The sequence below is a fragment of the Xyrauchen texanus genome, chromosome 35, assembly GCF_025860055.1.
Source record: "Xyrauchen texanus isolate HMW12.3.18 chromosome 35, RBS_HiC_50CHRs, whole genome shotgun sequence".
NCBI classification, from domain to species: Eukaryota; Metazoa; Chordata; class Actinopteri; order Cypriniformes; family Catostomidae; genus Xyrauchen; species Xyrauchen texanus.
In genome coordinates, this window is record NC_068310.1 from 3,425,783 (window position 1) to 3,437,828 (window position 12,046).

General features: G+C 42.3%; 1 protein-coding gene across 2 annotated transcripts in view; it reads left to right on the plus strand.

Annotated features, from left to right (window-relative positions):
* The window catches only part of LOC127628876 (nuclear receptor coactivator 6-like), a 41,399-nt gene extending 30,281 nt beyond the window's left edge, over nt 1-11,118 (plus strand). Inside the window, exons 6-15 of one of the 2 annotated variants that reach the window (XM_052105827.1) lie at nt 1,689-2,522; nt 2,604-2,735; nt 2,852-4,160; nt 4,271-4,362; nt 4,478-8,017; nt 8,136-8,183; nt 9,173-9,203; nt 9,537-9,578; nt 9,885-10,030; nt 10,507-11,118. In XM_052105827.1, coding sequence (XP_051961787.1) covers nt 1,689-2,522; nt 2,604-2,735; nt 2,852-4,160; nt 4,271-4,362; nt 4,478-8,017; nt 8,136-8,183; nt 9,173-9,203; nt 9,537-9,578; nt 9,885-10,030; nt 10,507-10,559 — 6,227 coding nt within the window. In that variant the 3' untranslated portion in view covers nt 10,560-11,118. The remainder of the gene's footprint in view (nt 1-1,688; nt 2,523-2,603; nt 2,736-2,851; nt 4,161-4,270; nt 4,363-4,477; nt 8,018-8,135; nt 8,184-9,172; nt 9,204-9,536; nt 9,579-9,884; nt 10,031-10,506) is intronic. The other variant, XM_052105828.1, reaches the window with a different exon arrangement.
* Nucleotides 11,119-12,046: the final 928 nt, after the last annotated feature.

Genomic DNA, 12,046 nt, shown 5'->3' on the forward strand with positions numbered 1-12,046 from the left:
CACCAGAGTGAATACAGAGGGTTCACCACAAGATGTAAACCATTGGTGAGCCTCAACAACAGGAAGGCCAGATTAGAGTTTGCCAAACAACATCTAAAAAAGCCTTCACAGTTCTGGAACAACATCCTATGGACAGATGAGACAAAGATCAACTTGTACCAGAGTGATTTGAAGAGAAGAGTATGGAGAAGGAAAGGAACTGCTCATGATCCAAAGCATACCACCTCATCATGCATGGTGGTGGTAGTGTCATGGCGTGGGCATGTATGGCTGCCAATGGAACTGGTTCTCCTGTATTTATTGATGATGTGACTGCTGACAAAAGCAGCAGGATGAATTCTGAAGTGTTTCGGGCAATATTATCTGCTCATATTCAGCCAAATGCTTCAGAACTCATTGGACGGCGCTTCACAGTACAGATGGACAATGACCCAAAGCATACTGCGAAAGCAACCAGAGAGTTTTTTAAGGGAAAGAAGTGGAATGTTATGCAATGGCCAAGTCAGTCACCTGACCTGAATCCGATTGAGCATGCATTTCACTTGCTGAAGACAAAACTGAAGGGAAAATCCCCCAAGAACATGCAGGAACTGAAGACATTTGGAGTAGAGGCCTGGCAGAGCATCACCAGGGATGAAACCCAGCGTCTGGTGATGTCTATGTGTTCCAGACTTCAGGCTGTAATTGACTGCAAAGGATTTGCAACCAAGTATTAAAAAGTGAAAGTTTGATTTATGATTGTTAATCTGTCCAATTACTTTTGGTCCCTTAAAAAGTGGGAGGCACATATACAAACTGTTGTAATTCCTACACCGTTCACCTGATTTGGATGTAAATACCCTCAAATTAAAGCTGAAAGTCTGCAGTTAAAGCACATCTTGTCCGTTTCATTTCAAATCCATTGTGGTGGTGTATAGAGCCAAAAGGATTAGAATTGTGTCGATGTCCCAATATTTATAGACCTGACTGTATATCTCTTATTGTGTGTACTATATTTACTTTATTTTGTATAAAAAATATATATATATATTTTTATTATTATTTTCTATTATTATCTCTGTCTTGTTGCTGTATTGTATTGTTGTGCACTGGAAGCTCCTGTCACCTAGACAAATTCCTTGTATGTGTAAGCAGACCTGGCAATAAAGCTAATTCTGATGATGTGGTGTTTTCAGTGTATGAGCTGTTTTCAGTGTATGAGCTGTTTTCAGTGTATGAGCTGTTTTCAGTGTATGAGCTGTCAGCTTCACACATTCACTTTGAAGCATGCTGCACATGCAGATTATAAATTAATTTGATTAAATCGCAGCCTTTGCGGTATAAATAATACATTAGGACATATTGTGATTAAAATCTTCCACTGAATGTTTACACAATGATATTTGTACATCTGTATTTGTTTTTGGTGTCAGAGCACATACAGCATACTAGATTTCACAGGGTGCCACCACATTGTCTACATTTGAGACAGAATGTCAGAATTTGCTCATGCATACACACACACAAAAAAACTGTTTTAAAGTTAACATTTTTACAATTGTGTTTGGTGATATTAGTGGCCTGATGGCACAGAAATTACATACTTGACACTTCGCATCACTTAAAGGTGAAGTTCACAGTCAGCCTGGTTTGAGTGAGCCTTACTTTCCCTCAAAAGTCCTCACATTTCTATTCACATTTCTTTTCAGACACAATTGATCCTATGCTGCCAGGGCTGGCCTTACAGCAACAACAGCTCCATCATCCACAAGTGGGACATGGTCCACTTGGCACCTTGGGCCCCCAGGGCCATCACATGCAAGCCATGCAAGCAAATCGACAGTTAAACCCAGCAGCCCTTCAGCAACTTCAGCAGCAGCAGCAGCAACAACAACAACAGCAGCAGGTTCAGCTAGCTCAAATAAGTGGTTCACGGGGTCCTTTCAACCCCTCAAACCAGATGCCTGTTCCTCCTGGTTGGAACCAATTGCCCTCTGGTATTCTCCAGCCACCTCCTGTCCAGGGTCCTATGGGACCAGGTTGGAGGAAAGCCCCTCCACAACCACAAATGGGGCAACGTCAACCCTCCTTGGCTTCTGTTCAGACGCCCAGTCATCCCCCACCACCATATCCATTTGGCAGCCAGCAGGCTGGTCAGGTTTTCAATACGATGGCACAGCACCAGTTACAACAGCAGCAGGCTGGGGCAAACCAGTTTGCAACCCCTCAGCCCAAAGGCCCCCATGGAGCACCAGGAGTGGTCAGCTCAAGGGCACCTCCTCCCCTGCCTCCTTCCTCTGCCCCGCAGGGGAATCTTGCAGCTAAGTCCCCTGGTTCTTCATCTTCTCCTTTTCAACAGGGATCACCTGGAACTCCACCAATGATGGGGCAGGGGCAACTCTGTCCACGTCCCACAACCCCACAGGGATTTCCACAGGGTGTTGGATCACCAGGAAGAGCTGCAATGGGCCAGCAAGGAAACATTCAGCCAGGCTTTATAGGTATTCCCCAACATGGTCAGATTCCTCAAGGTGGTATGGGAGGTAAGTTTCAGCCATTTAATGTAAAGAGTATTTCTAATTTGGTTGGCATTTATATGCTTTAATGAACATTTTTAATTGCAGGTATTCCCAAAAGGATGCCCATGGGGTTCCCAAATGCTCCTGTAAATCAGAACTTTGCACAAGGTCAGGTTACTACCAGTGGAGCAGGTAGTACACCTCAACTACAAAACAGTCAGAGCATGGCAAACACTGGTAATATGTGCATGAAAAGATGATTGTTTTAATTTGGTTTTGCATATGTTTGTATAAATATGACCATACTCTAAGGATAAAGCATGAATTTACACCCTCTGAAAATCTTATTAAAGGTGTCCAGTCTTCAACCTCAGGACCAAACCACATGCAGTCTAATCCCCTTCAAGGTGGTGGAATGAGCCATCACACTGGCATGCCGGTTCAAACCCCAGGAACCACCTCAGGAGGAAGTATGGGGCAGCCTCAGCAAGGACTTCAGACTCAAATGATTGGTATACAGCAGTCACAGCATCAAACACAGACAGTAGCCTCCTCTCAAAGTCAAATGGTACAAAGCCAAACAGGGGGCCAGACTGTCCTGTCTAGGCCAGTGAATACAGGGCAGCGAGGGATGACGCCTCCCAAGCAATTGATGCCACCACAGGGTCAAGGGATAATGCAGAGCCAAAACCAACAGGGACATCAGGCATTATTACTTCAACAACAGCAACAGCAGCAACAACAAAATGCAATGATGGAACACATGGTAGCTGGTCAGATGCAGAGTAACAAGCAGGCCTTTGGCCCCAATGGTCAGCCTGGGGTCATTCAAGGCCATATGATGAAAGGCCCTTCACCCAATATGCAAGGTAACTTGCCACAGTTCCAGTCTCAGATTGGTCAGCAACAGATGGCTCAGCAACAGCAACAAATGGCTCATCTGCAACAACAGCAGCAATTACAGCAACAGCATTTACAACAACAACAGCAGCAGCTACAACAACTGCAACACCAACAGCCACAACAGCAGCAATTACAGCAACAGCTACAGCAGCCACATCAGCAGATTGTACAACAACAGTCACAACAAATTCCAATGAATGGCAACCCCAACCAAGCATTAGGAATGCATGGGGCTCAAATGCGACTTCCAGGAAGTCACCATTTAGTTCAACAACAGCTTCAGCAAAAACAACAGCAACAGCAGGTGATGCTGCAGCAGCAACAGGCTGGCCAGCAACTTCCACATCAGCTAGGAGAGGGAGGTGGAAGCTCAGCTGATATGAGCCAACAGATGGTTCCAGACATGCAGAATCAGCAACATCAACAGGGTATGTTGGGAGGTTCTCAACACTTGCAGGTGGGGAATGGCCATTTTCCTGGTCATGGCATGTCATTCAATCCTCAGTTTGCTGGTCAGATGCCAATGGGAGGACCCTGTGGACAGGCAGGTGGATTTCCAATAAATAAAGATGTGACATTAACCAGTCCCTTATTAGTTAACCTTCTCCAAAGTGATATTTCTGCTAGCCAGTTTGGACCTGGTGGGAAGCAGGGAACAGCTGGGACTGGCACTAACCAGGCCAAGCCTAAAAAGAAGAAACCACCTCGTAAGAAAAAACCCAAATTAGGTGAAGGACAACAATCAGCTGAAGGTCTTTGGTAAGTGCTTTTTAAGCTATACATTGTACACTAAAATCAAGTAAATAACATTATGCACAGTTTTAATATATAAATCTATTTATAGTTTGTTGTTATCTCTCTTTATATAGTAGTCTGGATTCAGTGCCTCATGGATTGGAGGAAGCAGAGATTCAAGGGTTGGGTTGTGATCAAGGGGCTGGTACTGACTCTAACCGGCAAGGTAAGAGATTGAAATAGTATGTCTCTTGGTTGATAATGGATTATTCCACATGATAACTTGTTTTACATTGTGAAAGAATTATTTTTAATTACAATTAAATTGTATTTTAATTTAGGTGTGCCTGGTCAATCTGGAGATCAACGGGTATTGCAGCAAATGTCAATGCAGTTTATGCCCACCCAACAGCAACAACAGATTCAGCAAATTCAGCAACAACAGTTACAACAGCAGCAGCAACAACAGTTACAACAGCAGCAGCAACAACAGTTACAACAGCAGCAGCAACAACAGTTACAACAGCAACAGCAGCAGCAACAACAGCTACAACAGCAGCAGCTACAACAGCAGCAGCAACAACAACAGCTACAACAGCAGCAACAACAGCAGCAGCAGCAGATGCAACAACAGCAAATGCAACAGCAACAGATGCAAATGCAGAGTATGCAAGGTCCTCTTGGTCAACCTGGAATATCACAAGGACCTCATCATGTCCTGTCTCAGATTAATTCACAACAATCAATGCCGATTCAACAACAGCAGCAGCAACCACAACAACAACCGCAATCACAGCCACAATCACAACAGGTGCAGCAACAACAACAACAGCAGCAACAACAAATGATGATGATGCTTAAAATGCAACAGGAAGCTAAGAATCGAATGCCATTACAACAAGGTGGCCACATGCCAAAGGGTCTTGTTAATCCTACTGATCCTGCTCAGAGGATGCCTGTATCAAAACAGGGCAACATACCTGTAATGATTGATCTTCAAGGGCATGGAGGTGTTCCACCTTCTCCAGATAAAGCCAGAGGGATGCCACTTATGGTGAATACATCTATCTCTGGACCAGCGAGAAGGACACCCCTTCCAGAGGTTGGACAATCGACACCAGAGGAAACCCCTGGAACACACAGCTTGCAGGACAAGGGATCCCTTGAAATCGGTCCCCAGTCAGGAAATGGAAATCAACAAATGATTCCCAACCAAGGTCCTAATACTCATTTAATGAAGTCTGTGCCTTTATCAGTTGCCCACCAGCCTGGAGCAAGCCCCCAACAGCAGTCACAGCAAGTGTCAGCAATGGTTGGGTCACATAATATTCACTTTCCCAGTGCTCCTTCAACTTCCCAAAGCTCCCGCCCCAAAACCCCTAACAGGGCTAGTCCCCGACCATATCACCACCCTCTAACTCCAACCAACCGTCCACCTAGTACTGAACCCTCTGAAATAAATCTATCCCCTGAGAGACTGAATGCTTCTATTGCTGGTCTTTTCCCTCCTAAAATTAACATTCCTCTGCCACCACGGCAGCCAAACCTTAATCGAGGCTTTGACCAGCAGGGTCTAAACCCAACCACCCTTAAAGCCATTGGCCAGGCTCCACCAAGTCTAGCAACTCTCCCTGTCAACAATAACACCAGTGGCAACAATAACGGCCCACAGACTTATCCGTCAGGTAGTGGCATGGTAAGCTCTGGAGGTAAACAAGATAAACAGCCTGGAGTTGGGCAAGCTAAACGGGCTAGTCCCAGTAACAGTCGACGATCAAGCCCTGCTTCTAATAGAAAAGCTACCACTCCAAGCCCAGGAAGACAAAAGGGGGCCAAAAATGTACTGACATCACCTCCACACCAGCAGCAAATGCAAGGTCCACAGACCATGATGGTTAGTCCCACCTCAGTGCTCACAGCTACCACTGCATGTCTGCCATCAGTAGGACCTGGAGAATCACAACAGAATTCAAATGCTCTGCAATCGCTACCTGGTAGCACCGATACAGTTAGAGATGGCCAGGGACATGCTCCACAGTTAGAGCAGCATCAGACAGTTAAATTAAGAGAGCAGCCTGCTCCTAAAATGACAAATCCTCGGGTGCCATCTCTGGAGCCAAAAAGTCAAGAACCTAAAAATTTGGTTGAACAGCGTGCTGAAGATAAGCACCACTCTCAGACAACACCACAACAAGAGCTTGGCTCTTCTATATCACCAGGTTTTAAAGATGCTCCAACCTCTCTCAATCAACTATTGGACAATACAGGCACCCCACCACTGTCAATGAAATCTCAAAATAATCACCATTTAGGTGGAGATCATATGCAGAAAGAGAGCCCTCGCACTCTGTTAGATCAATCAAGCCAATTTAATCGTGTTGTCTTGCAGAGCACAGATAGGGGCCCCGCTTTGTCAACAGGTGAAACTGACCAGAAACCTAAATCTAATTCAGTATCAAGCCCAAACATTGTCCCCAGTAGCAGTCAAAATATGCAGTCCATCAGTGCTGTATCAAGTGGTAGTTCAAATCAAACTGTTCTTTTAAGCCTCACTTCAATTTCCAACCCTTCAGTAAATTCAAGTCATAACCTTATACCCATAACAAATACATCTCAAACAGTCTTGCAAAGACCAATCTCATCAGCATCAACTCCACAAAACCAGATAACAGTATTTGTAACCTCCAATCCTATTAGCTCTGCAACCAACACTGCTTCTGTAGTTCCTCCAGCTGTTGTTTCCAAGGTGCTTGCAGTTCCCAATAAAAATATAAGACCCCCAGATATTCGTCAACAAAACCCTACCCAAACACGTCCACAATTCATCACTGGACCTGTGTATTCAATATTTCAAGCTACATCTGTACCATCAAGTACCAGTGTCATGTCTCAACCTGTCACCATGGTTGGTCCCATAGTCTCTGCAAACATCCAACTTAACCCTACCCCAGTGTCATCTACATCACCACCCTCTGCACCAGCATCGACACCTTTGGTAACAAACTCGCCAGCTGTCAGCATAGCTTCTAGTCAGCAAGGCCGCACTGTCCTTGGGCAGCTTCAAGTTCAAGTACCTGCAAGTCAGGCTTCCCCTGTAATCGTAGCACCACAGCCTCAACAGCCAAGCCCAGGTGTTGCAAAACAGGAAAGTGTCTCTGATGCCACTGGCTCAAAACCTAGTTCTGTTGGTCAGTCCTCCTTACACTCTAACATGCAATCATCACCCTTTCAGCATCTTTTAGCCTCTTCACCTGCTTGCTCTATCCCAGGGGCTACAGCTGTTGCTCGCAATAGTCCCTTGTCTCCAATAACAACATTAGCCATAGGCAGTCCAATCCTGACTGTTGTAAGCAAAAATACTGCACCCAGCATCTCTTCAAACAGTGATTGTCAAAAAGAGCAAAATCCCATCACTCAGATAGGAAAAACTGTGGATGTTGCCACACCTTATGCCTCTTCTGTGGTCACATCTGTAATGGTATCTTCACTCCGGCCTTCTGCTTCAGCAACGGTTACAACTGTTCAAGTAGCATCTCAGCAGTCCGTGCTTCCTTCAAAAGTCTCTTCTCCTGTATCTGTGCCTACTCCTTTTCCAGTCCCCACTTCCATGCCAACAGTTAATCTGCCTCCCCCAGCCTCTTCCTCTAACATACTTCACCTGTCTAGTCCTGTTACTAATTCTTCACCACCCTCTATTTTGCCTGCAAGTTCAGTTGCTCCACCTGCCATTCCTCTAGGAACTCCCACTACCACTTCTAACTCCTCCACAGCAACATTCCAACAACTCTCTTTGGAACAGCAGCCTTCTTCATTGGTGGAGACAAGTCTACCGGACTCTGCCGAAACAAAGGAAGCCATTATTGATGCTCCTAGCCTCACAGGTTATTATTTTTTGATGATAAAAATTCCATTTCACTAGTTGTTACATAGACATATTGATAATGTGTTTCCAAGATGAATAGTTTTTTAGTTGTCATTTTCTTTTTCATATCCCTACAGCTCAACCTGAAACTGCACAAGGAGACCAACCTTCAAGTGATCAAGCTGGTAAATGCTTAATCTTGTAATAATAATAATAAAAAAGATTCTTTTCCCCATAAAAATAGAAGAGTCATAGAGGTCGTATGCAGACTGCCGAACCAACCCTTTTGGCTTAGCTTTAAAGGGGATCTATTGTGCAAAATTCACTTTTACATGGTGTTTGAACATAGATGTGTATTAGCAGTGTGTGTACACAACCACCCTATAATGATAAAGATCCACGCAGTCCTTTTTTAAAATTCCCATTAATCATAAGCGCTGTCTCAGAACAAGCCGTTCGCAGATTCTGTACGAAGTGACGTCACTTTGTACAGGCCCTGCCCATGACCGACGGACGTTTGTTTGTGTGTGTTGTTTCATTATATAGCGGATAGCAAACGTTGTGACGCTATTTGTGAGTGTGTGTTGCTCATCCATCATTGCAAAACTGCTGAAAAAACTCTACAACAAATAAATACATTTATCAAATAACCATTCAGAAACTTCCTGGTTCATTCTCATAGTTATTACTTCTGAGTCTCTCCCTCATCAGTGCCTGACTCTGGTTCAAACACATAGGGCTGAACGCCACTATTTTCGCTGTCAGTCATATTGCTTTTGATGTCTAGTTATCCGAAGCAGAGATGTCAAAACTCTGCCCTGTTCTGGATATGGGGCGGGGAGTACCAGCTCATTTTCATTTAAAGACACAAAAACAGCTCATTTTTATTCCCACCCATAAATTGGCATTTTCAACATGGTATAATAAATGATCTGTTGGGTATTTTGAGCTGAAACTTCAGACACATTCTGGGGACACCAAAGATTTAAATTACATATTGTGAAAAGAGGCATAATAGGTGCCCTTTAAAATTTTGCCAGACCAACTCTGAGGAATGTAGTCTGAAGTTGACAAAGTGAAAAAAGCACAATGAAAGATGATGCACAAGCAGTATTTATCCTTTATCATGTGTAAACTTGTAACAGTGTCATTTAAATTGTTTCTGTGTTTACAGGACAAGGGGTTACCACCGCAACAGAACAAGGGTAAGGCAGGATGCAACACTGTTACTTTATCAATATGCTACTAACATCAGTTGTGGAGACTGTCTGAACCCAATTTTTTTTACATCAATGTTTTATGTGCTGCAAATTATATTTAACCAAATCTTAACTTGAATATGCTTGGTTCATTGTTGATTCAGTGTTTACGTAAAAAAAAAAAAATTGGCTTAACTGAATGAGCTCACCACATGAAGACATTAATAATCATGGAATGATTAATGAAATCATTCTTTTACTCAAATTTGGGGAAGGAGAAAAAAATATTGTTGTTCAGCATCAAAGCAGTTTACCGCTGTTTTTCCACTTCTATAACAGATGGGCAAAGAAAAGAAAGACGCCCATCAACTTAGCCCCAAGGTATGTATTTACCAAACCTGTAGATTCCCTGCACATGTACGTGCATGGGGCAGCGCGACCGTCTTAGTAAATATGGTCATGAACAAGACGGACGTTATCTGTGGTAGATGAGGAAAAACAGCAATTTGGAATTCCTCAGTAGTACAGGGGCCAGATGTGGTAATTTACTTCAGTATCAAACCCAAGGAAAAGTAGAATGTGCCATTTAGGTATTAGCATGCATAGGATACAAACTGATTGTATGATTGCTCTCTTAAGATAATTTCTGCTTCATTTGTCATCCCCATTACCCCTCCGTTTTTCTAGGGATACAAGGGCCACTGCTGAGAAGGCAAAAGGTCCTAGTCGACGGAGTTCACGAACAGACAAGGAACCTGAAGAGGAAGCATCCGACAATAGCCTGAGAAAGAGATCTGCAAGGCCAGGGTCAGCCTCTTCTAACACAGGAAAAGGTGCAGGTTAAGGCCTTAGTATACTTTTTGTTCTAGTTTTCTGCATGGCCCTATATCTTATGGACAGTGGGCTTGACACAAATTTCATCATCAGCACAGTATATGTGCACTGTCTTTGTGCATCTGCCATTGACTTTATTAAAGACTGTCATAAAGCAAATGCATCAAACATGTCCATGTGGTCCTACAGTTGAAAGCATATCCTTGGCTGAGCGCTTGACCTTGCGAACTTGCAACGGCACACGATAGAACAAAGTTTATTTCTAGCTATTAGAATTCTAGTCTTACCTTAAAGGTGCGTGTCATGTGTGAAGAGCCCCTGAGTCTACGTCATATAGATTGGTAAAAGGAATTACATGGATAGCTGTGGACTATATGCAGTAATAGGCTTATGTTGAATGTTGTGGAAATAAAACTAACAAATGCTAAGGTAACATTTTTGATGGCTAACTAAGCTTTTCCTTTTGGTTTTGAAGAATCAAACACTGGAGCCAGTCCCACCCAGGCAAAACGGAGGAAGTCAAAGTGATCCTGAATCTGAATAAACCTGTGAATTTATTTGGGGTTTTTTTTGTTCTCTGAACTTGTTTTATCTGCTGTTTTTACTTATGTTTTGAGCAAGATAACCATGTACAGTTTTTTTTTTTTTTTTAAATCAAGATACTGTATTTTGTCCCTGGCTACTAGATGAAATCATGTTTAGAATTGTGTATGATTTGTTTGTATGTCATTGTTTTGGTGTGACTTTAATATTATTATTGTTAATAATATTGATAAATTCTGGGTTAATCATGTGATGCAGACTAAGAATAGAATCATGTCTGTAGCATAACTTTATAATATTGTGACAGGATCAGAATTTTTACATAAATCATAACGTAAATCATTAATTATCTTGTGCACTGTCAACACCTGCGTTAACCCTTTTAGACCCCGGATCACATGCATTAAACTTTTTTTTTCTTTTTTAACAAGTGTATGTTTGACTTGCCTTTTTGTATATCCACTAATAAGAGCAAAGATTTTGACTGAAAAGGGCGTCCGGAAAGGAATACTGAATTTTAGCACCCATATTTCACCCAGACGTATTAAATGTGCATTTACATCTTGGTGTACATTTTTTTTTTAGGTTGTTTGATCATCTACAATAGGTCTATAGATATTTCCTCTCATGTTGGTAAGACATTCAGCAACTGTCTTTGAAATGTTTATGATTTAGAACATTTGTAAATCTGGTCGTTTTAAGATGTTTAGCAGATTTTATTTAGAATGCATTCTAGATGAAAAGATCTAAAACGTACATTTTGGTGATGAACGTTAGCGCTCTGGGCTAGCATACTATTATACTATGCACACTATTTTTTGGAAAAAGTATGTGAAACTGTAGAAAATGGGAGGACAAACATTTCAAACAGTAGTAGGCATGTATGGTACTCTGAACATAGCCAAGGACTTAATTCTGGGAATAAAATCGTGACGTGGATGTTGGTATAGCCAAGGGTGTAGCCAGGAAATTATTCTGGGTGGGCCTCAATAAAAAATGTATGGGCCCAATTTTCTTTTATATATATTTTCAAACAGTTCTTTCAGAAATCAGAATTTATGCATTTGTTTGCTTTTATAAATGTAGATTTGTAGTCAAAGAGTAATCTGTCATATTCAGGGTGGGTCATTCATTCATTTGGCTATGCCATTGGGTATAGCACACAATTTTGCACATTTTATATTACTAATCAAAATGAATCTAAAACATAGCAGTAAATTTAACCATTAAAGTCATTACACAAATGACAAATAAAATGCTCGGACTGTTCAACGCTAGAGTGGTGGAGGAGAACACAGCGTCATCTAATTGAACCAGTTCTCAGGTGCACTTCATTATCGTCATCACGGAGAGGAACGGGAAAAACTAAAGAAGGAGGGATTTGTATTTGATCAATGTGGAAGTAATCTTTTATACAAGACGGATTTGATATACTTTTAGTGTTTGACTCTAAACAGACTTGAAAGGCTGAA